Genomic DNA, 21,875 nt, shown 5'->3' with positions numbered 1-21,875 from the left:
TGAACGCAGTATAAAGACGTCGAAACGACGAAGAGAACGGTTCGTTAGACAGAACGTAAAGAATGAGCTCCTAGTTTCGCTGAGCAAGAGATATCAGGTTTTTTCCCGACTACAGTAGCAGTAGCAGTAGCAGGAACAGAGAGAAGCATCATTATGAACCGGTTATCCAAACAAGCAGTCCTGCTTGTCGGAATAGCGTTTCATTTGGTTTATTTATGGTCCATTTTCGATATTTATTTTATTACGCCACTGGTCCATGGCATGGAACATTTCGTGTCGACAGCAGAGCCTCCGGCCAAACGATTGTTTCTGATTGTCGGTAGGTAGTTCCGGATCTGAGTGGTATCATATCCAGTTCTGTCTGACTATTTTTAGGTGACGGACTGCGTGCGGACAAATGCTTGGAACCAAAGCTCAACGAGACAACGAATGTGTATGAATATGCTGCACCATTTCTGAGATCTCGCATATTAGATGAAGGCACCTTTGGTGTGTCCCATACACGGATGCCAACTGAGTCGCGACCGGGTCATGTAGCGATCATTGCCGGATTCTATGAGGACGTGAGCGCGGTTACTAAAGGTGAGTTAGCCTCAATTGAATCAAAAAGGTATTAATATTAACTATCACAGGATGGAAGGAGAATCCTGTTGAGTTCGATTCCGTGTTTAATCAGTCTAGACATACCTGGTCATTTGGGTCACCAGACATTCTACCAATGTTTGCCTTAGGAGCCTCAGATCCAGACCGAGTTGATACGTTTATGTACGGGCACGAATTTGAAGATTTTACCAAAGGTTGAACACCGATTTCTCCCACATTCCATATATTTATACTAACTACAATTGATTAGACACTCGTGACTTGGATACTTTTGTGTTTGATCATGTTGAGCAATTGTTTGCGAGAGCAGCGACGGATCCAGATATTGATGCTGCTCTGCGTCAGGATAAGCTTATATTTTTCCTGCATTTGCTTGGTATTGATACTGCGGGACACGCAAGCCGACCGTACTCGGAACAGTACTATCAGAACATTCAGCATGTCGACCGAGGAATTGAAAAACTCCACACAATGATTAACCAGTTCTACAGCGACGACAAAACGGCCTGGGTATTTACTGCTGATCACGGAATGAGCGATTGGGGGAGTCATGGCGATGGGCATCCGGATAATACTCGAACTCCCTTGATTGCCTGGGGTGCCGGTGTTTCAAAACCAGATAACAAATCGCCCATCGGTCACGATGGGTTTTCCATACCTTGGAATTTGAATTCTGTCAAGCGGGTAGATGTCGAGCAGGCAGATATCGCTGCGTTAATGGTATGCATATGTGAATAATTCTTTTTGTTCGAGCTAATTGGGGAAGACGTATCTAGTAGGATTGAAGTTTCCTGCGAACTCAGTAGGACGCTTACCGCTCGAATATATTGCTGCTCCAGAGTCGCAAAAGAGTTCAGCAATAGTTCAGAATGCACGTGAGATTGTTGAACAATATCGAATCAAAGAGCGTAAGTTATTTTTGCGCTGCAGACAAACGTTTTTGGCTAATTGGAAGTCTAGTTCAACTTCAGCAACATCAATTAAACTATAAACCATTTCACTTAATAGAAAACGAAACTGCGTCATTGGATGATTTAGTTCGAAGGATGATTCTTGCAGATCGTAATGGCGAGTATAGGAAGGCGATTGAACTATCATATGAACTTATGCATCTTGGTTTGGCAGGCTTGCGCTATCTGCAGACGTACAACTGGCTGTTTCTGCGAACACTGGTCACACTGGGATTTGTTGGCTGGATCATGTATGCGTTGACAGCGTTCCTAGATTTTTATATAATACCAGAAAGTATTCCACCGTCGATGGGTTTGTACTTCAGGTTCAGCGCCTTGTCAGTCGGAATATTAATTGCATTTGTTTTCATATTTCAGCAGGCCCCGATGATGCATTACTTATATGCTATTTTTCCGGTCTTGTTTTGGGAAACAGTAGCGGAATACCGTCTTTCTCTATGGCATGGAGCAAAAATTTTGTTGTGGAATTCAGGAGGGACAGTCCAAAACACTTTCCCGAAACTTGCAGTCGAAGTCCTGGCATTTTTAGCTTTGATGGAGGCCATTGTTGCGGGCTATTTCCATAGAGAAGTGTTTTCGGTGATATATTTTTTATTGTCAACATGGCCTCCGATTCAAAATTACAAGCTATGCAAGCGGCATCCGATGTTGATTGGCATGTGGGTCATTTCATGTTGGATTATGAGCATTTTCACATTGCTTCCTGTCGTAAAAGTCGAGAGCTTAGGACAGATTTTGTCTGCCGGATTCTTAATGGTACTATTGGGTGCGTCTGGGATTGTGTTTCTCTCACGACAGGTTTCGCCTCCTAGCCTCTTTACGATGCTGGTGTTAGGTGTACAGTTTGGTCTGGTGGTATTATCTATGGCGGTCACTTATTCGACAGTGACTGCTCTCCAGGCAGGAAGGGGTCTGGCACTTGGAAACCGTGTGGTTGGATGGGCGGTGTTGCTTGGGTCGCTGGCTGTGCCATTGTTGCATGTGAAGGACAAGTACCACGATTATCGGACGCGACTGTTGATTGCATTTTTGGCTTTCTCGCCGACATTTGTGCTGTTAACGATTTCAAATGAGGGCCTGTTCTATGTTTCTTTTTTTATTAATCTAGTTATTTGGATCGATATTGAGCAGAAAATATATGACGATCGACAGGAAACAAATGATGTTGCAGTGTTGACAGAAAGAGGAGATTTAGAGGATGAGCGAAGATTACAGCTGGCCGATATCCGGATTGCAATGGTGTTTTTCTTCTTGACTCAAATTGCATTTTTTGGAATTGGCAACATTGCCAGTATCTCGTCCTTTTCATTGGATTCGGTGTATCGACTTCTTCCTGTGTTTGATCCGTTTGCGATGGGTGCACTACTGATATTCAAGATTCTAGTTCCGTTTGCGATCATCTCTATGGATCTTGGTTTACTCACACAAGGTCTTGGAGTCAAACCGTCGTCACTTTTCACGATGGTTCTATCGATTTCGGATATATTAACTTTGAATTTCTTTTACTTAATTTTGGATGAAGGAAGTTGGCTCGATATTGGAATGAGCATAAGTCACTACTGTATTGCAAGCTTGCTGTGCGTATTTGTAATTGCGCTTGAATACTTCAGCGAGGCGCTGGTCAGCGGTGTGCGGCAAAGACCAAATGTTGTGTCCAAAAAGGAGGATTAGTCATCTGGCTGACTAATGATAATTTGTACAGATTTTGAAGACAAACGATAACATGTGTGTGTACGAGTCAGCTAGAGACGAGGAATTGATCTTAGAGTAATTCTATCTTATAGTTTACTATTCAAATCGAGGATAGACTTGAGTTATAATCTCCTATATACTCTCTTTGATTATTGGCCCGCGTGCATTAGAGAGTTCCGTTAAAATTAAATTCAAAATTGATGATTTGTTGGATTGTCTCCCAGATATGGTAAATTTGGTTGATGGGCTAAATCGAAGACGAATTTTGCTTGCGAACACAGCTGGCGTCGGCTTAGCTTCATTTTGGATTTGTATAATCTACTGGGTTAGTTTCATGGTTCGTTTCCCAAACTACTCCGTTAAATAGCAAATCCCACTGTAATTGTAAATCACCATCTATCCGTGTTCTTCGAATCCAAGACAGAATCATCTTCACGCTAACGTCGAATAAAATCACGTGAATTCCAGGCAGGTGATCGACACCCCACATCCTTACATGGGCAGAAAGTGAAACTATGGCTTGTGATAATTTTGTTTCATTTGATTGAACGGCAAGAGAACAATCAGAATAGAAGAATTTTATTTTGTAGTATTTCTGATAAGACTGGTGATAAAATCAGCGAGAATATTGGTAATACTGTTCTGCGTGTCCGAGAAATGACCGCAGATCCGAGTCTGGATGAAATGGCGACACAGCAGAACAGTAAGCCCGGCCGTCACATCAGCTATCGGCGTGCTCGCGCCTCTCGAGCTTGCGAAGTGTACGATATATTTTAGATGCTTGTCTGTTAATCTGCTTATTGACATATTTTTTTTCAATAGGTGCCATTCGCGGAAGGTATGGTGATTCTTCTCGCTATGACGTGGACACGATTTCTGTGGTCCACCGGCTAACAATGATAAATTCATTCTCTTAGGTCCGTTGCGATGTGACTAATCGGATGCCGTGTACTGTGAGTGTTTTAGTTGATTTTGTATGCACGGGATGGTTACTAATTTTCCGTAAGAATTGTGTTGCTTTTGGCTGCGAATGCAGGTAAATGCTGAATAGTCTGCTGCTGCTAGCCGTTTTAGTGCTGACCTTTGTGCAGAATCCCAGACGGCACCAGAAGGCGGGGAATAGACAATCAGTATGTGTTTTCGATGAGTTCTGTACGGATATCATTCTAATACAAGCACTCATAGAATTTCTTCTGCAGTAAAAAATGATACTGCTACTTCTTCAGAAGGCGATGACTTACCCTCATCAAAGTCATCACGTAAACGATCTGATATCATACTTGAGGACGGCGAATCAGACGAGGAAAAGAAAGAACAAGACAATGATACCGTGGCATCGACAAAAAAAGCGCGGGTCTTGATGACTGACAGTTCGACCCCTTCCGCTCCTGCGACGCCAGTTGATAAACCCTACAATCCCCTATCGGCTCCTGTTCATAGCCCGTCAGTTGCTCAAGCAAGCAACCGTTCCGAAGAAACACTCGCCAACATAGTTGATGTGACTACTGACGAGCCAGCTAGTGTTCGAAGGTCTGGGCGCGTAGCATATCTCGGAGCGACGTCCAATATTAGTCTATTGGTCCAGTCCAAAGCGGGTGACTCGGAAGTCTACCACTATCCGTTACCGGACGAGATCCGCGTTGGATCTGCACGATTGAATGATTTGGATCCTGAAGATGTCGAGCTTCTCAATAGACGCGGCGCATTCTTACTTCCTCCGCGAGATTTGTGCGATGAACTTATAGAATGTTTTTTCAGCACTATCCATCCTCTCGTCCCTATGATCAACAAAACCCAGTTTATGCGACGATATAAAGATCCCGAAAATCCGCCCTCACTTCTGTTGCTCCAATCTATTTTGCTGGCTGGGACTCGAGTCTGCAGAAACCCATTGCTTCTGGATCAGAGCGGTTCAAGCGATCTGGCTAGTCTCACGCTCTATAAACGGGCAAAGGCTTTGTACGATGCGAATTATGAAGATGATAGAATTGTCATTGTTCAGTCATTGGTACTTTTGGGTTGGTGGTGGGAGGGCCCTGAGGATGTGACCAAAAACGTGTTTTACTGGACAAGAGTCGCCTTGACGGTCGCTCAAGGCTTTGGTTTGCACCGCAGCGTCGAAAAATCGCAGTTAAGTATAATCGATAAGCGGTTATGGAAGCGAGTTTGGTGGGTCTTATTTGTGAGTATCAGTTCGCCTCTTTAATTGATTAGCAGATAATTTAACCAGAAATTAGTGTCGAGATCGTAGCGTTTCGATCGCTCTTGGTCGACCGGTTTTGATTAATACAGACGATATCGATGTTCCCATGATCACCGAAGACGATTTTATTGAAGAAGAAGGTCCAGGTCCCTACGAATATCCGCCCAATTCTCTCCATGTGAAACTGTTCATCCATTCTTTGAAATTATGGGAAATCATGGGATTAATTTTGCGCCAACAGTTCTCCGTCGCCTCAGAAACATCTCGAGTTAACAATCGAGGGCTAGACATTACCCAGTTAGATATGGCGTTAGGCGCATGGATGAATAATCTTCCGGAAGAGATTCGCTATCCTCTCAATGATCCGTCGAAACACAATTTTTTTAAGGGAATTCTGCATTTGCAGTATTATACTATGCTATCTCTCCTTCATCGTACAAATATGTCACAGCCTCGCGCGCAATCGATTGCTGGTAACCGTTATCTAATGTCGTATCCATCTCGAGGAATTGCATTTCAAGCGGCACACTCTATAGCGCGGATAATGGATAACATGACTAAAGCTGACGAGTTGCAGAATGTGCCTGCATTTACAGTATATACATTGTTTTCTGCGATGATCATGCTGATTTATCAGACTAAATCGAACAATCCTGCGGCCGTCAAGGCTGCACAGCATTCGTTGAAGATCTGCATGCATGCTCTTGAAGAACTTGGTAAGTCATACATTATAGCGCGAATGATTCTTCGGTTATTCGAAAAGGCCGGTGAGAGCAAATTGATTCGTGATCGGATCTGCTCTGCTATCAATCCGCGTCCTCAGCAAGGGCAAGCCGGGTCCCCGACGCAACAGCCGAGCCAGGCAGCAACAGCAGCGACAATAGCAACGCCAGATATTGCAATGCCAATCGTGCCGCCGGCAGCTCCACAGCCGCAATCGCACCCTACGTTTTCCATACCAACATCTGAGATGTATAAAATGGCCGGTCCTATGCTGAACGTTTCATACGAACGGACAGGTTCACAGCCTGTCACTCCTGCTGCGCAAGTGCTGAACAGTCGGGATAGTCGGCTAATTGCACAGATGGAATCTATGGAAACTTCTCAATCGCGTTCCGCCGCAAGTCATTCCACAAATCCCTATTTCCCAACACAGATTCCGTTATCTAGTGCGCCAAGTCCTGCAACAGGATTAAGCAGTTCTTTACAGACGCCCATGCCCGCTGGAGTTTCGATTCCTGGAACACCCTTAGACTTTTATTTCATCACGCATACGCCACCTATATCGCAGACATTTGTGGATAACTTCCAACCATCGCAGCTTTTTCCCGATAGCGGATCCAATAATGCAAAATCTGAAGAACTCAGCCAGCCGTCTGAGATCAAACAGGCAAGCGGAAGTGAGATGTCAGGCGCTGGTCCGACTGCTTCAACAGGCGACACTAGTCCCTGGGCCGGGCAGCAGCAACAGTCAACTCCGATGTCAAGCGTGTCTGGCGGAGGCAGTTTTGATTTTTTGCAGAGTGATTTGGAACTTGATATTAATCCTGATGATCAAGTAGCGCTCCTTGGATCGGGACCCAAGCCTGGTGTTACCCCTGATGGCGCACGATTTGCCGCGAACATGATTCCGCCGTCGCTCGGAAATCCATCGATGCCAGGTATTGATAGCGGCGTGCCCTCTCAACTAGATATGAACGGTAACTCTTCTTCGTCGACTCCGGTGACGGCAGCGCCAAGCACGCTAAACGTGGGTGATTGGTACCATTATTTAATAGCGAACCAATCACCGGATGCTTTTAGCGGCGAAATGGCCGAACTGGCTCAGTCACGACGTTTTTCAATGGCGTTTTAGAAGGTTTTGCAGATATGTACATTGTTGTATTACTAGGGATACGGTCACTGATATATATTGTGAATGAATTTTGGCTTTTCGGAGTTTGAATCGTAATCGCGACAAGTGCATAAGGTTACAGGAATTGTATTTATTAGTTTTTATTCATAAATGTTATTTTATTAGCAGTGGCTTGTAGTCTAGTCAAGGTTTAATGATACCTGATGAATGAGATCTTCTTACGAATAGACGGACCAGACACAAATGATGCCGCCATCGCCAACTGCGACTAAAAAATCTTTGTGGGGGCTGAATGCGAGGTGGCGGATGAGTTTCTTTGATTTCGGAATTTCAAGAGTAGTTTGTGGTTTCACGTACACGAAAGGGTCCGCAATAATTGAGGATCCATCAAAGATCTGCCGAGTCGTTGTAACGGTAGCGTAGGCAGCGGAAGATGTGGGAGAGAGGGACGGCAGATATGAAGGAGAACTCGACTGGTTTACAGTATTGTGTCTTCTGCGGGTAGCAGTCGAAGAGGATTCTAAGGATGTTTTGCGGAATCGGAGGAATGCTTGAAGTTCACTGGCAGACTTTGGAATGCTTTCAGGAAACGCTAGCTGATGATGGCTCAACTGGCGTTGGTCATAAGTTTTACCGCTGGAGGCTGAGGTTCTAAAAGAGCTAGTAGACTCTGTTTTGACAACGGATATCTCAGCCATCCCAGGTTCATCTAGATCCTCATTCGACGGTGCCAAAGGACTCGTAATAGTGGATAATCCCATTTTGATCTGAAATGGCGGCTCAAGCTGACGTCCTAATAGTTGGCTGTTCCTAGTCATTGTAGTGGTCTGAGTCTGAGGATATGACGACGAAGTAAGCTCCGATTCACCGAGCTCAGACGCTGAGACTTGGTCTAGATCTGAATAGTTTGTCTTTTGAGGTCGTGACAAATTTATGTTCTCAGTTTTAACAACTGGATCTAGACTGAAAGCATCTTGCTCGTTCAGATCTGAATTGATAATCTTCTGTTGCCTTGTTGTTGGCAGTGACTTCTGAGGTGATGGCTGATTAAAATTACTAGCTTTCAGTTTAGGCGACAATACTAGTCTAGAATTCCGCAGTTTGCGTCGAGTGCTTCTGGTGTCACTAACAGTGCCGAACGTCAGATAATCGGCATCACTATCGAATTCAGAGTTAAATTTAGTAGAAAGACTCAATATTTGAAGCTCATCTTCATCCTCGACTTCATGATATTCTTCCATCTCACAGTCGACTGTAGACATCAAATCTGCTGTAATAATTGCTCCAGATTCTATACCTATCTGCTTACCAGAGAGTAACGTTTCAGTTTGACCCAAATCTGATTCTGAATCTGAATCTGATACTACCTCATCTTCAGAATTCTCTCCATGATGATGTAACTCCAAACTCTTCAGATCAAACACATACACCTTCGCAGAATCGTTTCCCATGACCAACATCGGAGCTGAGTGGTGTAAGCAATTCGAAAGCCCAAATCGCATATACCAAGGCGCTGTATTGAAAATACTAAATTGAACCAAACGAGTGAATCCAGATCCAAAAGCGGATCGAGTATCTTTTGTGCGATCGTGACTAGTGGGTGCGTTTTCTTGACTCAACAGATCTGCGAGCTCTGAATCGAACCCATCCACTCTCCAGAGTACAATTTTGTTTTCCTTGGCTGCTTTCGAAAGAATCAAGTCTCCATAAAAAGCTACCGAGTCTACATAGTTTGAATGTAAAACATTCGTAGTAAAGTGAGACCAATGGAGCACTAACGGCTCATCTTTATCGACAATCATCTTGGAAAGGTCCGGCAAAGCCCATAAATGCAGTTGATTATCCATCCCACCGGAAATGATAAATCTGCCTGATCTATGAAATGCAATTGATAGAACTTGTTCTCGATGTCCTTCGCCGGCACAAATGACTGCACACGGCTGACTTGTCCACCTCTCGTCCAAGTTCCAGACGCGAATTGTGTGGTCCCCAGACGAAGATCCCAACACATAGGGAAGTGTCGGGGACACTTGAAGATCCAAAATTTCGTCTCCATGGCCAGCTAATGACCGAACGAGTTGACCAGTTATACAATCAATGATTTTGATTATACCAGATTTTCCTCCAACCGCGAGCCATGGAGCCCCTGTAGATGGGTTTTGCGTCCATGCCACAGAACAGAGGGACTCCTCGTCCTGATCAATCAGTTCTGATGTACTAGTGAATAACTAACTTACTCACTCACATTATCGTCATCATATGTCGCTAGAATTTTCAACTTCTCTGCTCTGTCCTGAGGATTGTGTTCACATGAACAAATCAATGTCTGTCAATGTCAGCCATCACTAAACCAAATTGGTACAATCAAAAATATGCATACAAAGGTATCTCCAACGGTGGCGAAAATTTGCGGTTCATTTTTTTTCCTGAATGGATAAAATGTAACGTAATAGAATATCGACACGTTATTTGTCTAGATACTGACATCAGTTTTTGCTGTAAGCTGCATATCCAACAAAAAGCGAGCTTACGTGAATAGTACTATCGACCGAAAACTTTAGCATTTGTAAACATCCCTTCGCGCAATCTAATCAATTAAGTCGTATTTATTGCAACAGTTACTGTTTTACTGCTGGGGAGTTTCGGTGTACGCGGTGGGAACAGAAGTAGACTTCCTTGCTGGGACGAATCTTCCCAGCTATATCGAGACTGAATCAAACTTTGTAACTTCTGCTCGCCGGCAGAGCAACAATGAGGATTATCGAGCTTCTTGTCCAAGCGGTTCTTTATTTTTTCACTCTCTCAGTCGTGGCTGTTTGTTCCGTCCCAGCGTTTCGGCCTTTGTTGCAATATGGCAAAGTACTGTCTCCTTCAAATGACAGCCACACCTACTTATCTTTGCCATCACTGTTGACGAAAACAGTACCTAAGAATTGGTTTCTTCACTTCTATATAACCGGGTTCATGTCTTCACTAATTTGCATTTTTGTCTTAATATTAGCAAAACAGGAGAGGGATGCGAAACTTTTGCGAATATTAGCTTGTCTGGATGATACCATTGTAGACTTTCTTTCATCTTGGGGTGTTACTACATATACTCCCTGTGTGAGCTTTCCGAGCTCACAGTACGCACTTTCTTTATTCCTGTTACAATGCGTTCGGCGGTGGTATGAATCCAAGTACGTCGAAAAGATGTCTACTACTGCTCGGATCCGACTGGGCCATTATATAGTAGGACAGGCTTTTTATATTTGCTGCGCTCTTGCATTTGCTGCCGACGGTATAGCAATGGCCGCAATCAATTCTTATGCAGAATTTGATCGGCAGTCGTTGCTGGCAGTGTTTGCTGGCATGATACTCTACTTGACTTCTGCATATGCGCAGTATAATGCTCATAGACAGCTAGCGTCCTTGGTGAAGTACTCACCACCGCCTGCAACTAAATTATTTCGTTATCTTGTATGTCCTCATTATACGGCCGAGATATTGATCTACATTTCTATTCCGATTGTCTGCGGTGCACTGACACCTGGAACCACAGCAGTGGTTGTGTGGACCATTGTAAATTTGTGTGCGTCCGCAGAGCAGTCGCGTGAGTTTTATACACGAAGATTTGGTGAGTCCAGTGTAGCAGGAAAATGGAAAGTGATTCCCTTGTTCTGGTAACTAGTCTAGTAGAAATATATGCATATTTGGAGTTGGTGGTGGTTAATAGATCTATATTCAATACAATTATCGAGAAGCCAGTTCTATAGTCACTGGGCCATCATTTACTAGAGCAACTTGCATGTAAGCACCAAAAACACCAGGTTTAACTTTCTGCTCATTGTCAGTTCCCGGAAATTGTTTTCGCATTTGGTCCATGGCGTAGTTGTATAACTCCAAAGCTTGGTCGGCTAAAATTTGTTAGATTCAGGAATCAGAATCATAATAACTCCTAAAATACTTGCGTTTCTCGGCATGATGGAAGCCAGGCTTGTTTTTCTTGACTTTTGCCAGTAGAGTGAATTGAGAAACTAAACGCTCAGTCAAAAAAAAGTATTCGACATTATCAAAACGGGACTTACTGCACAGAATTTCACCATCTATGGCGACAACGCTTCGATCCCATTGCTTATTTAATTGCGTTGCCTCTTCACCCACATCGCTCAATTCAGTACTCTGTACGATAATACTCGGAAACACTCGGAGTCCCGCAATTTTCGAAGCCAGAATTTCGGCGTCGGTTTGAGTATCTCCTACTTCGACTCCGAGTAAAACTACCAGACCTCGGGATATTCTAATTCTTTGGTCAGTTCTTTCCCACATCATCTCAAGATGCGAACTCACACTGAAATCAGCTTATCATCGACTGTGACTGAAGCTGATCTCACCCTTTGAACGACAGCTTTCATTTTATATGCTTGGTTCTGGCTCTACTGAATTTATACCAGAATATGGTGGAGCCTTGACAAGCACGCACCTGGGAGAATTCGTTGCTACTACAAGTCGTTGTACGAAAACCAGATAATATTTATTACAAATTAGACCGACCTTATAATGCACCATTACGTATTTACGCTACTGAACGAGAAGTAATTTCTTCTTCGCTCTTTCCAGACGACAGACTATTTCAGCGCGATCCAGGGCAACGACGTTCGCCGGAAACCGCACACAAACTATCTGACCGACCTCGACAATTTGACACAAACTCGGCACGATTTCCGCAGTAATCCGGATACTTTCCTGCGCATCTTCGGCAGAAATCATAGGTGTGCTATCAGTAGAATGCACAGCACTTTTATCTCTCAATGTTTGTACAAGCTTACGCATGGGTAAGCTGGTTCCTTGAGATCTGGCCGTACGACTAATATGAAGCAACACATCGATCAGATTGCCCGAGGTCATACAGTACGATCGAGAGATCGCACGAGATTTTGCTAAATTTTCAGGTGTAATCTGGTTTGACGCTTGTTTGGCTGCTTCTGCGGCAGCTTGTTTAGCACGTATGCGGTCAAGTAGACTCGATTGCCGCTCTGAAATACTTTTAGTTGCGTTTTCCATGCTGAGATCTCTGCGTTTGGGTTCAGACCGAAGTAGCAGTTTAATTTGCGCAGCATCTTTTGCAAGTACAGATGCTATTTCACACGCCTTTTTCTGTCCTTGCGAAAGAGGACGTGCTGGCAACCCCGCCATTGGAATTGATCTGGGTTTCGAAATCATACGATCAACTGACAGCAGCCATATTTCGCAAGACTTGAGAAATGTTGATTTCCGGTGTGTTAGAAACTCGGGAGATTGGATTTGATCATGATCAGGATAAAACTCAATCAGAAAATCACTACCAGACCGTTTCCTTGTCAACAGATATGCCGACGGCCAAATGAAAAGTATTTTCCGCAACTGCTCGAGACCGCAAGATCTAGTCGATAATATCATTAGATTCCTGTTATGGTTTTGGAACGCTCATATTTACCTCTGACTGGTCTGCTCGACACTATTGCGGACTGTCTTGAACGACGTCGTGGCTCCTATAGTATCCCCTGAATAAACCATCCACAATTCAATATCCAGTGCGTTGAATGTCTTTTGCAAATCACCAATCTCGTCATCTAGAGTAATCCGTTCTGGTGTTGATAAGTCAACTACCTGAGGTAGTTCGTTGGTAATTTCAGTACTGAATGCTCCTGTTTTTAATCCATTTTCGGCAGTAGTGGCGCGTCTCTTGATTGCTCGAAAACTGTATGAAAATAATGTCTCCGGAAAGTCGTCTTCTTCAATAAGCGCCGATCGAACCCGCTTGGATTTCCTCTTGAATGGCTGATTTTCTTGTTGGTTTTCTTGGAAAGTGGCTCGGAAATCCATATTTTAGTCTATCCGCTTCAAATTATATCTTCATGATATGATAAGGGTCCCTGCAACCCTCGTCAAGCCTAAATACTCACCTGCTCTCGCGACTCAATACAATGCTTGAAAAGTTCCCATTCAATTAAGGAGACGAGACGGGCGAGTTAACGCGTCCGAACGCGTCAAGGGGGTAACGCGCACAGCCGCACGAGTATTGCCAATTCACGCGCTTTTCTTACTTTCGGTTTCTAATCTGAGCTGCACCTTACCACAACACTGAATTATTGCCAAATATTATATTATTTATATTACGGTATAATTAGATATTCATTAACAGTAGTGAATGTTAAAATCGGTAGAAAGTAGTCTCGTCCATCCCACAACACACTTACTCAAAATACCATATTGTCCAAGCCTTCAGAACATAGCAAACCATAATTGCACTATTCGTTGAAAATATTATATAATTAAACTGCACGTCACTTGAGTCCGTACAAATTCATTTATTAATCTATTACACAGAAAATATAAATTATATATAAAATAAACAATAGTAAATAGAAAATGCCACCGATACAAAGAGAAGCCTAACAAGAAAAGTAGCACAAACAAAGACAAGAATCAATTCGCCTTATTATTCGTCGTAAATTAAAATAATAACTCGAATTCGAGAATAGTACAAAGGAAAATTAAAATACCACCACGCAGAAAACAACACTATTACGCACTTATTATAGCTTAGAGCGCTCCAAATACAAAACATTATCTAATCCCAATAAACTCAATATTCAGTTTTTTTGCAATTTCTGTTCTTTCGTTTGAAATATATTGTTGCAGGTTCAATAATAAACTTTGAAACAAGACACAGTTAATCAAATAAAAAGCAAGAAAGCTCGCTTACTCGCTCTCCTTATAAACCTTATGGATATGCTTGTGGTTAGCATCGACAATCTTACGTCGCTGGAGTTTTTGAGCAGCCGTTAAGAAACCGTTCTGAGCGGTCCACTCCTCATCGACAAGTACGACTCCACAGATAAGTTCAATTCCCGCAAGACCTCCCTTACGACCGGAATCAAGTAGCGAAGCCAAAACAGCACGTTCGACAACCGAGTCATGCACTAAATGGCCAAACTCTTTACCAGTAATTCCCTTCTCTTTGGCGAGCTTGATCAAGGCAGGCTCAGCTGGAACGACAATAGCAATTGGCTTAACATGATCAGGATCGGCATAGACACAAATATTGGCAACAATATTGGAGGTGCGATATATTGACTCGAGCTTCTCAAGAGCAATATATTCGCCATTCAAAGTCTTCACCAAGTTCTTTTTACGATCAATTAAACGTAGATGTCCCTCAGGCGTCCATTCACCAATATCTCCCGTAAGAAACCAACCATCATCTGTTCTTGAAGCCTTGGTCTCTTCCTCATTCTTGAAATAACGTGGTGTGACAGGGCCACCTCGAATAAGAACCTCGCCTTGAGGAGGGTTATTCTTGGCCAAATAACCATTTTCAGGAACATCAATAAGTTTGATCTCAACCGAAGTAACAGGAGCTCCAATTGTACCGAGAGTGACTTGATGAGGAGACATAAGAAATCCCATAGCACAGGTTTCAGTCATACCATATCCTAGAACCATAGGTGCAATTACACTTTGAATAAAACCTTGAGTGTCCCGCGAAATCGAAGCACCACCGTTCATAACAAGACGTAAACGACCACCAGTAGCTTCTTTGACTTTCTTAAAGACAGCTGCATCCAGAACCCCAGAACCGGGTATACGCCAGTGCTGCAAAAATCCTTTCGCGTGATAGGCACCCCAGAACATGCCTGACTTCACTTTTCCGGCGGCATGAACTTTGGCGATAATTCCTTTACGAACACTTTCCCACACAGCAGGAACACCAACCATAACCGTGGGTCTGAATTCAGCGATATCTCCGCGGCAATTACGCATAGATGCATCAGAAATCGTCTTCACGGTACCGTATCCTAAAGTGCCACCCCAGTAAAGACATCCAAGCTCAAATACAAATTCGAGAATATGAGCAAGAGGGAGATAAGTAAGAAGATAATCATATTCGTTGACTGCTCCTTCAATCGCACCATCGATACCAGAAACGGCAGCAATGATATTCTTCTGGAGAATCACTACACCCTTGGGAGTACCAGTGCTGCCAGAAGTATACATAATGCATGAAACATCTTCCGGTTGTAACGGGTTCGGAGCAATTTCCGCCTCCTTACCCTTCTCGTAGAGTTCATCGACAGACAGCAAAGTAACCGAGGGGTGTGCCTCCTTAAAGGCAGCTAAATCTACATCAGCCAAAGAGTCGCGGTAGATGACAGTCGTAACCAAAGTAGCTTTGGCAAGTGGACGGATAAGAGACTTCAAAAGAACACCATCGATGAAAATAGCATTAGCTTCAGTCTCAACCAGTGAGTGCGTAAGACCCTCTTCGCCAAGAGTGTCATAAGCAGTCGCAATTGGAATGCTTTGAGAAGCAGCGGCCTGAGCTAAGGTAATCCAGTTAGCAGATGTGGAAGCGTACATCTCAAGAAGAGTGACGCCAATAGACTTGAGCCCAGATCCGAAAACGGTAACCTGCTCGAGAAGCTCCTTGTACGAAATATATGTGTAGGGCGACATTTCGTAATAATTCCATTTTTTCGGAACTGAGGTCTCTTTTCCATCAACAATTTTCTTGACAAGCTTTGTCTCTTCGTGAAGTTTGATTAATTTGCGCGAGCCAAGACATGGTTTATCACCATAGCGCTTAGCAATAAAATTAATAAGTTCCCATGTCGTGCTGATGTCGTCTCGAGGCTTCATCTTAAGAGGGGTTCCAGGCTTGTTCGCGAGAACAGATCTTCGAATAGGCGTCTCATTAGGCGACGCGGCAGGACCACATTCCACCGTGTATGGAGGTGAGGAGTGGAGAACCGCTGGATGATGAGCGTCACTGGGGACAATGACAGGAGCCATGGTATGTGAGTGAGATAAGGTGAATGAGGGTGATGTTGGAATTGAATCTCAGCGGACGACCGGCGATGTAGATCAAATATTGGCAATGTCAGGTCTGCCGAGCAAAATGTATGACGGAATACCAAACTATTAGAGGAAAAATATAGGATATAACTAGTAAGAAGTAGGCCGATGAATAGAGGGAAATAGAAATGGAGATGAGAATATGAAATAATCAGCTGAAGAGTGAGAAAAGGTCGACGATGACCAAAATCTGTATAGCCGAGGAGAGTCAGGGAAACAATCTAAGGTCAAATCGGAAACTGAGAGAGGAAAGATGAAATCTGTATGGGAAAAGCTAAAACTCCATCCGGCTGACACACTAGGTGGGGCTCGGGAACGAGGAACGATCGATGATGCTGATGGTGATGGAAGTCGATCGGCGGATGTTTTGGATCCTGAAACGCGGATCAACCAGATGATAGAGCGGGTAAAATATTCCCCAATACAATGTAGGCGGAGAAAAGAATGCCCGCGACCCTAGAAATTTATGATGACGACGATGGCCAGTATCTTAACAGGAAAGAGCTGCTAGCTATGAGAAAATGCGGTTTAGTTATTAAATTTTTAGTGGAGAAAAGAGCAGCTTTATACGAGAGAAGTCCAGAGAAGATCTCATGTGGTCGAGTTGTAGCCAGCCTGGCAAAGAAATAATAGCTTCTTAGCAGTCTTTGTGCGCAGCCCCCCCCCCTCAGTCAGCTGAGAGAATTGGAATTGGCGCACAGCTTCTCTGTGGAGTCTCCAAATGCAGCCTTTGACATGCCTGCTGCACCGAAACAAACTGTCGTCATAATCCAACGAAGATTCACAGCGTTAGCAGACCCATCTATCTGTTTACCGCCTGCCTGTAGTCTTCCAAACCCCTCCCCGTTGGGGCTCCCTGTTTGTTGGGGTTCACTCTAAGCGAGGATTGTCTAAGAATCACGTGGACATTGGGACAGCTATCTTGACATTTCGATGGTGAACAATCCAGATTTGCACGAGACCGGTTGCTGAACTTCGATCAAGGTTTAGTTGGGCATGGCTGCGTCCTCATCGATTGTTATATAGACAAGCGAAGGGTCAGCGAGCGTACAGCCTTTGTGCTACGTTGTGCAACAAATCGCTCTACAAGAGTTAGTAAACTTTGGAATGGCGTGGAATGGACGCTAGACTCGACCTCATGTTTCGTTGCGTTTAATTTTGTCAAGGACTGGTGTTCTCTTGCTGAATGAGAAAATCACACAATGGTCAAATTGCACTGATCGCTGGTACGAAGTAAGGGCATGTCGAAGCCGATGATCCCAAGGTGACGAAGTATCTCGTTCTCACCATCTGCATTATTCGTACAGCTATATATACAAATACCAAGTTCGTGTCACTGTAGTTGTCGCAATATCACGCAAAGTCGCCAAAATCGTCTTCGTCATGAGCCACTACCGTCTTTGTGGTTTGTTGCCGCTCTCTGACCTCTGCAGCAGAGGGCGGCGGTGGTAAAATTCCGGAGAATTGATTACTAGAAGCGTCCTCTTTGACTGAAGGTCGCGACTTCTTCTGTGGAGCCGATTGCTGCTGCTGCAATTGTTACGTAGATACGTTAGCGAAAAATGCGTAGGATTAACCGTGCATGAATGCATACCCCAAATGAAAGAACAATGGTCTGACCCTGTTTTAGCGAGTAATCTTGTGTTTTGCGAGCAATATCCTTGTGCCGAGCTTCCTTCTCCTTGCTTTCATCCTGATTGCAATGTCTGATTTGGTTAGCCAAAGCAGTCTCACCTAGAGATATACAGCCAATCTTGCCTTCTGTGTTCTTGTAGTGCAATGTTAAAATCAAACGACTCGCTTCTGTCTTTAAATCCCATTCCGAGATAAGCATGTCTGTCGCCTTCTACGACCTTCAGGACAAAAAATCGGCTCGAATCGATCACCTGTTCAACTCCAACCCCGGTTGCACCCTTGTACGGCGCAGTTGCAAACAGTTCGCCCGTATCGTTGTTCTCCAGCCTCACTTCGCACTTCATGTTTCCGGACGCTCCGTCTGCATCCAACGCGGTCTCTATCATGCGCAGTCGGCCGGTCCACAGCGGTTCATCAACCTTCCAAGATTTAGCCCGATATCCAGCTGACTCCCGAACGGGAGGAATCAGAAACACGTAGACCTCACGCGCTATAAATATCACAGATTCGTAGCCCGACATGTCCTCCACGGCGCCAATTTTTCGATACGTATGCGTGAGAGTATGGCTGGCGATTGGCTAACGATAGATTCGCCGCGTATCGCTCATGAATGTCTGATCCCACTTCAGCTGCCAGCTTCCAGCCTTGCTATCATTAATCCGCCGATCCTCACTTCATAAATGTTATTGTTAAGTCACGTGATAAAGCATCTAGCGCAATCAGTTTCCAATATAGCGTGGGAGCTTAGGGCTGGTCTAATCGGGCCGGGCTCAGTCATCATGTTTTGATCGTTACTTGGGATCAGTGAGCCTATCGCGGAAATCCCAATGTATAGTTTAGTAAGGTTTGGAAACACTCTACTTTGACCAAGTACACTGTTCCCCTGCTGGTGCTGGTGCTACTGGTGCTGGTGCTGTTTTGGTTTTGCGTTGCGATTTCTTACGGGTTTCTATTGCGTTCCTGTTATTTAGGTGCGCGATATTCATAACACTGCTAAGCTGGCTATCTTCTATCGATAGACTTTCTCGTGGCCCAGCTAGTGCTCATAATATGAACGCATGACCGAGTAGCAGTGCAGTTCACTCTACTCACGGTTCTCTGTTTCTGTGTCGAAAGAGTCGCTCACGTCCTACGAAAATCCGATTGCGATATGACCTTCAGTCGACTCGATTATTGATTTCTATATTTATTTCATTTAATTTTGCTAGTGGCACTCCCTGCTCTCGCCACTAGCGCTTGGATATATAATTGTACATCTTTGCGGACTCCGTCCTGGGGCCCGGCGGAACCGCACTATTAGCAACCTGCGGGCTAGAATCTGGATTTAATAATGTACTCCTCTGCACTTTCCAATGGTTCGAGGTCACACTCCCCGCAGTCTCAATCGTATCCGTTCTTGCCGCCGTTCGCATCAACCTCAATACCCAATTCGCCCTGTTCTTCTCAGTCATCGCTGTATGGAAGGAGTCTTCCAAGTCAAGATGCTGACTTGCGGTCTTTTCAATATTCACACAGAAACGTATTCCCCGCTCAATCTTTGTCGTCGACTCATTTGTCTAGCACAAATTCTTCTCCGTCATATCCTATGCTATCTTCTTCGTTTTCCCCAGTTTCAGGGACGAGTTCCAATTCTAATGGCATAGTACCTCCTACACGACATCATCGTCGACCTCAGCAGACACAACCTATTCCTGATAATAGCAAAATGGATAGGATAATTGGAGAATTGGCGACAGATTCGGTGGAGGGTACTACATTTGAGCGTAAGCCACACCAACATCATCGCCGTCATCAGGGTCATAGCTATATAGCGCAGGCACGTATGAGCCAGCGCCAGTCTCCGGCACCTACAGAGCACGAAACGACTCAGTCGCCGCCTCCTTGTACTCCATCCATCTTATCAGCTTCTCAGCCTTTTTTCTTTTTCTCTCCCGGTGAGTCTCCTGTGAATTCGTCAATGACGACTCAGCACGACGATCAACAACCTTCGCCTGCAGCAGTATCTGATGTTTATCCTTGCTATTTTCCCAGTGACCGCCGTCGAAGTGCTCCCGATTTATTGAGTATGCGTATAAGCGATGACGAACAACCAACTTCGACAACTGCATCCTCTTTATCGGGATTCGAACCATTTGACAGGAGGATGCCCTCATTGGATAAATTTGGGATATTTCAACGAACGAGTTCGTTTCAGCAAAGCGAAACTTCAGAATTAGATTATGTTGATGACGTGCCTAGTTCAGTTAATAGTCGAACAGGTCTCCGACTGAGTACATCTATTACAGTACATCAGTATATGAATGGAAGATTACCATACTTTTCTGGTTCCCCTATTCGTCGAGCTGCATTTGACTCTACTTTTAATAGTACAAATATGTTACCGCTGAAGTCATCGATAGCTGGATCTGCGTCAGGCACAACTTCAGAGTCCCCTGAAGTCAGAGACCGGTATGGATTCCGTAGACAGTTACAATATGTTAGTACACAGATCTATGAGGAATGGTCAGCAAAGTACAATATTTATTTACAGATTCGACGAAGAAAGTGGGAAGCTTACATCCGTGAGTGCGGTATAGAAGTCGGCCAAGACGGTGTACCGATCACGTTTCCTCCTCGTTCGAAGAAGACAAAGAGATACATTCGCAAGGGTGTTCCAGTTGAGTGGAGAGGTGCTATGTGGTTTTTCTATGCGCGAGGTCATGAATATGTCAATGAGAATAATGGACTTTATGAGAAGCTTTGGCGTCAGGGACTTGAGCAACCGCCTCCTGATTCCGAAATCATCGAGCGAGACCTGCATCGGACATTTCCGGACAATATCCATTTTAGGAACCAAACTCAGTCTGCTGCTAAACCTGCGTCGCCTTCGGACTCTGTATCATCTCTTTCAGAACCTGCGCAGAGTGAGTCGGCAAAGAGTAACTTCAGTCGACGATCTTCGGGTGTTCATGAAACGCCAATTGTCCAAGCCCTTCGCCGTGTACTATTGGCATTTTCTCTTTATGTTCCCAAGACCGGTTACTGCCAATCTTTGAACTTTATTGCCGGATTACTTCTTCTTTTTCTTGATGAAGAGAAAGCATTCTGGATGCTCGTGTTGATTACTCAAAAGTATCTGCCTGGTGTCCATGAGATCAATTTGGAAGGCGCCAATATAGATCAGGGTGTTTTGATGATGTGTATACAGGAATCATTGCCTAAAATATGGAAACGTATTGGTGCCGGTTTAGACGGTAGTCAACGTGACGATATGGTTGTTCGGTTGCCGCCTATTACCTTGTGCACAGCTGCATGGTTTATGAGTGGATTCATTGGTGTATTACCTATCGAAAGTGTTGTTCGAGTCTGGGACAGCTTTTTCTAGTAAGCTGGCTTGATTTTGCAAAGTTTAAGAATCAATTATTTACTAATTATCTAATAGCGAGGGATCAAAGGTATTTTTCCGGATTGCTTTAACAATTCTCAAAATTGGCGAACCTCAGATAGAAGGAGTTCGGGATCTGATGGAGATTTTCCAAGTAGTGCAGACGATTCCGAAACAACTAATAGATGCAAATGCGCTGATGGAGTCATGCTTTCGTCGGCACAATGGATTCGGTCATGTTTCGCAAGAGGAAATCGACTTGCGTCGACGGTATGTTGCGAATAGACGCAAAACTTTGAATAGTGCAGGCGCAAATGAACATGAATATGGGTTAGAAGCCGCTCGCGAGGCTGCAGCTGCCGCTGCAGCCGAGTCAGGTAAAGTGTCAACTCAAGACATTGATACTGTTGAATCCTCTGGATTATTTTCTCGGTCGGACTCAATTTTGACGCCGAAGCCGCGGGCTCCGAATAAACGTGCTTCCTACAAACGCTTCAGTGCCACTTCAGGAAAATTATATTCCCCTACTACGAATTTCGACCGCGGTAAGCAACTATTACGAATGGGATCTTCAAATATGTTATCGTTGACTGCGGATGATGATTATTTCGCATCAAGTCGTTCTCTGGATGACGAAGAGTCTACAAATTAGTATATATATACATTTAAACGGAG

At 44.2% G+C, this 21,875-nt stretch overlaps 9 protein-coding genes across 9 annotated transcripts; 4 read left to right on the top strand and 5 right to left on the bottom strand.

Moving 5' to 3' along the window:
- Positions 1-5: 5 nt before the first annotated feature.
- V1516DRAFT_679051 (Phosphatidylinositolglycan class N-domain-containing protein) lies at positions 6-3,489 on the top strand. The gene is made up of 6 exons (XM_066922848.1): positions 6-319; positions 376-582; positions 633-797; positions 854-1,323; positions 1,370-1,511; positions 1,564-3,489. The coding sequence occupies exons 1-6, from the start codon at positions 154-156 to the stop codon at positions 3,243-3,245; spliced, it is 2,832 nt and encodes a 943-aa protein (XP_066776382.1). The 5' UTR covers positions 6-153; the 3' UTR covers positions 3,246-3,489.
- Positions 3,490-3,809: 320 nt separating this feature from the next.
- V1516DRAFT_679047 (fungal-specific transcription factor domain-containing protein) lies at positions 3,810-7,563 on the top strand. Its single transcript, XM_066922847.1, has 7 exons — positions 3,810-4,027; positions 4,089-4,104; positions 4,184-4,219; positions 4,274-4,302; positions 4,358-4,396; positions 4,452-5,448; positions 5,504-7,563. The coding sequence occupies exons 1-7, from the start codon at positions 3,924-3,926 to the stop codon at positions 7,322-7,324; spliced, it is 3,042 nt and encodes a 1,013-aa protein (XP_066776381.1). The 5' UTR covers positions 3,810-3,923; the 3' UTR covers positions 7,325-7,563.
- Positions 7,453-10,058, bottom strand: V1516DRAFT_679044 (WD40-repeat-containing domain protein). Its single transcript, XM_066922846.1, has 4 exons — positions 9,856-10,058; positions 9,705-9,797; positions 9,570-9,650; positions 7,453-9,519 (listed from the first exon to the last, which is right to left on the bottom strand). Exons 1-4 carry the CDS (start codon positions 9,886-9,888, stop codon positions 7,543-7,545), a joined length of 2,184 nt encoding a protein of 727 aa, XP_066776380.1. The 5' UTR covers positions 9,889-10,058; the 3' UTR covers positions 7,453-7,542.
- V1516DRAFT_679042 (uncharacterized protein) lies at positions 10,002-11,103 on the top strand. Its single transcript, XM_066922845.1, has one exon. The coding sequence runs from the start codon at positions 10,076-10,078 to the stop codon at positions 10,988-10,990; it is 915 nt and encodes a 304-aa protein (XP_066776379.1). The 5' UTR covers positions 10,002-10,075; the 3' UTR covers positions 10,991-11,103.
- V1516DRAFT_679040 (D-Tyr tRNAtyr deacylase-like domain-containing protein) lies at positions 11,028-11,781 on the bottom strand. Its single transcript, XM_066922844.1, has 4 exons — positions 11,654-11,781; positions 11,392-11,603; positions 11,275-11,340; positions 11,028-11,220 (listed from the first exon to the last, which is right to left on the bottom strand). Exons 1-4 carry the CDS (start codon positions 11,716-11,718, stop codon positions 11,057-11,059), a joined length of 507 nt encoding a protein of 168 aa, XP_066776378.1. The 5' UTR covers positions 11,719-11,781; the 3' UTR covers positions 11,028-11,056.
- A 38-nt stretch (positions 11,782-11,819) lies between these two features.
- V1516DRAFT_679038 (uncharacterized protein) lies at positions 11,820-13,284 on the bottom strand. Its single transcript, XM_066922843.1, has 2 exons — positions 12,780-13,284; positions 11,820-12,725 (listed from the first exon to the last, which is right to left on the bottom strand). The coding sequence occupies exons 1-2, from the start codon at positions 13,166-13,168 to the stop codon at positions 11,885-11,887; spliced, it is 1,230 nt and encodes a 409-aa protein (XP_066776377.1). The 5' UTR covers positions 13,169-13,284; the 3' UTR covers positions 11,820-11,884.
- A 763-nt stretch (positions 13,285-14,047) lies between these two features.
- Positions 14,048-16,138, bottom strand: V1516DRAFT_627060 (eukaryotic long-chain fatty acid CoA synthetase (LC-FACS); the record flags this gene model as incomplete). The annotated part of the gene is made up of 1 exon (XM_066919776.1): positions 14,048-16,138. The coding sequence occupies one exon, from the start codon at positions 16,136-16,138 to the stop codon at positions 14,048-14,050; it is 2,091 nt and encodes a 696-aa protein (XP_066776376.1).
- Positions 16,139-17,554: 1,416 nt separating this feature from the next.
- V1516DRAFT_686883 (uncharacterized protein) lies at positions 17,555-18,357 on the bottom strand (the record flags this gene model as incomplete). Its single annotated transcript, XM_066923687.1, has 3 exons — positions 17,555-17,731; positions 17,796-17,907; positions 17,936-18,357. 3 exons carry the CDS (start codon positions 18,355-18,357, stop codon positions 17,555-17,557), a joined length of 711 nt encoding a protein of 236 aa, XP_066776375.1.
- Positions 18,358-20,132: 1,775 nt separating this feature from the next.
- V1516DRAFT_626832 (rab-GTPase-TBC domain-containing protein) lies at positions 20,133-21,852 on the top strand (the record flags this gene model as incomplete). Its single annotated transcript, XM_066919765.1, has 3 exons — positions 20,133-21,199; positions 21,258-21,606; positions 21,658-21,852. 3 exons carry the CDS (start codon positions 20,133-20,135, stop codon positions 21,850-21,852), a joined length of 1,611 nt encoding a protein of 536 aa, XP_066776374.1.
- Between the last annotated feature and the right edge of the window lie 23 nt (positions 21,853-21,875).

This window comes from Lipomyces oligophaga (assembly GCF_038497815.1).
Source record: "Lipomyces oligophaga strain CBS 7107 unplaced genomic scaffold V1516scaffold_6, whole genome shotgun sequence".
Lineage (NCBI taxonomy): Eukaryota > Fungi > Ascomycota > Lipomycetes > Lipomycetales > Lipomycetaceae > Lipomyces > [Lipomyces] oligophaga.
This window is presented reverse-complemented; position numbering and strand designations above follow the sequence as displayed.

What these genes read in the sequence shown, in the direction of transcription:
- V1516DRAFT_679038 (XM_066922843.1), bottom strand. Translation starts at nt 13,168, where the DNA reads ATGGATTTCCGAGCCACTTTCCAAGAAAACCAACAAGAAAATCAGCCA. An exon ending in GTCGAGCAGACCAGTCAGAG is followed by an intron (nt 12,726 to 12,779) that starts GTAAATATGAGC and finishes ATTATCGACTAG; the next exon opens with ATCTTGCGGTCTCGAGCAGT.
- V1516DRAFT_679051 (XM_066922848.1), top strand. Translation starts at nt 154, where the DNA reads ATGAACCGGTTATCCAAACAAGCAGTCCTGCTTGTCGGAATAGCGTTT. An exon ending in ATTTGAAGATTTTACCAAAG is followed by an intron (nt 798 to 853) that starts GTTGAACACCGA and finishes ACAATTGATTAG; the next exon opens with ACACTCGTGACTTGGATACT. An exon ending in CAGATATCGCTGCGTTAATG is followed by an intron (nt 1,324 to 1,369) that starts GTATGCATATGT and finishes TAATTGGGGAAG; the next exon opens with ACGTATCTAGTAGGATTGAA.
- V1516DRAFT_679042 (XM_066922845.1), top strand. Translation starts at nt 10,076, where the DNA reads ATGAGGATTATCGAGCTTCTTGTCCAAGCGGTTCTTTATTTTTTCACT.
- V1516DRAFT_679044 (XM_066922846.1), bottom strand. Translation starts at nt 9,888, where the DNA reads ATGCTAAAGTTTTCGGTCGATAGTACTATTCAC. An exon ending in CCACCGTTGGAGATACCTTT is followed by an intron (nt 9,651 to 9,704) that starts GTATGCATATTT and finishes TGACATTGACAG; the next exon opens with ACATTGATTTGTTCATGTGA. An exon ending in CGACATATGATGACGATAAT is followed by an intron (nt 9,520 to 9,569) that starts GTGAGTGAGTAA and finishes CTGATTGATCAG; the next exon opens with GACGAGGAGTCCCTCTGTTC.
- V1516DRAFT_679040 (XM_066922844.1), bottom strand. Translation starts at nt 11,718, where the DNA reads ATGAAAGCTGTCGTTCAAAGGGTGAGATCAGCTTCAGTCACAGTCGAT. An exon ending in GATGATAAGCTGATTTCAGT is followed by an intron (nt 11,604 to 11,653) that starts GTGAGTTCGCAT and finishes CCAAAGAATTAG; the next exon opens with AATATCCCGAGGTCTGGTAG. An exon ending in CTTCCATCATGCCGAGAAAC is followed by an intron (nt 11,221 to 11,274) that starts GCAAGTATTTTA and finishes AACAAATTTTAG; the next exon opens with CCGACCAAGCTTTGGAGTTA.
- V1516DRAFT_679047 (XM_066922847.1), top strand. Translation starts at nt 3,924, where the DNA reads ATGACCGCAGATCCGAGTCTGGATGAAATGGCGACACAGCAGAACAGT. An exon ending in CTAATCGGATGCCGTGTACT is followed by an intron (nt 4,220 to 4,273) that starts GTGAGTGTTTTA and finishes ATTTTCCGTAAG; the next exon opens with AATTGTGTTGCTTTTGGCTG. An exon ending in GAGTTTGGTGGGTCTTATTT is followed by an intron (nt 5,449 to 5,503) that starts GTGAGTATCAGT and finishes ACCAGAAATTAG; the next exon opens with TGTCGAGATCGTAGCGTTTC.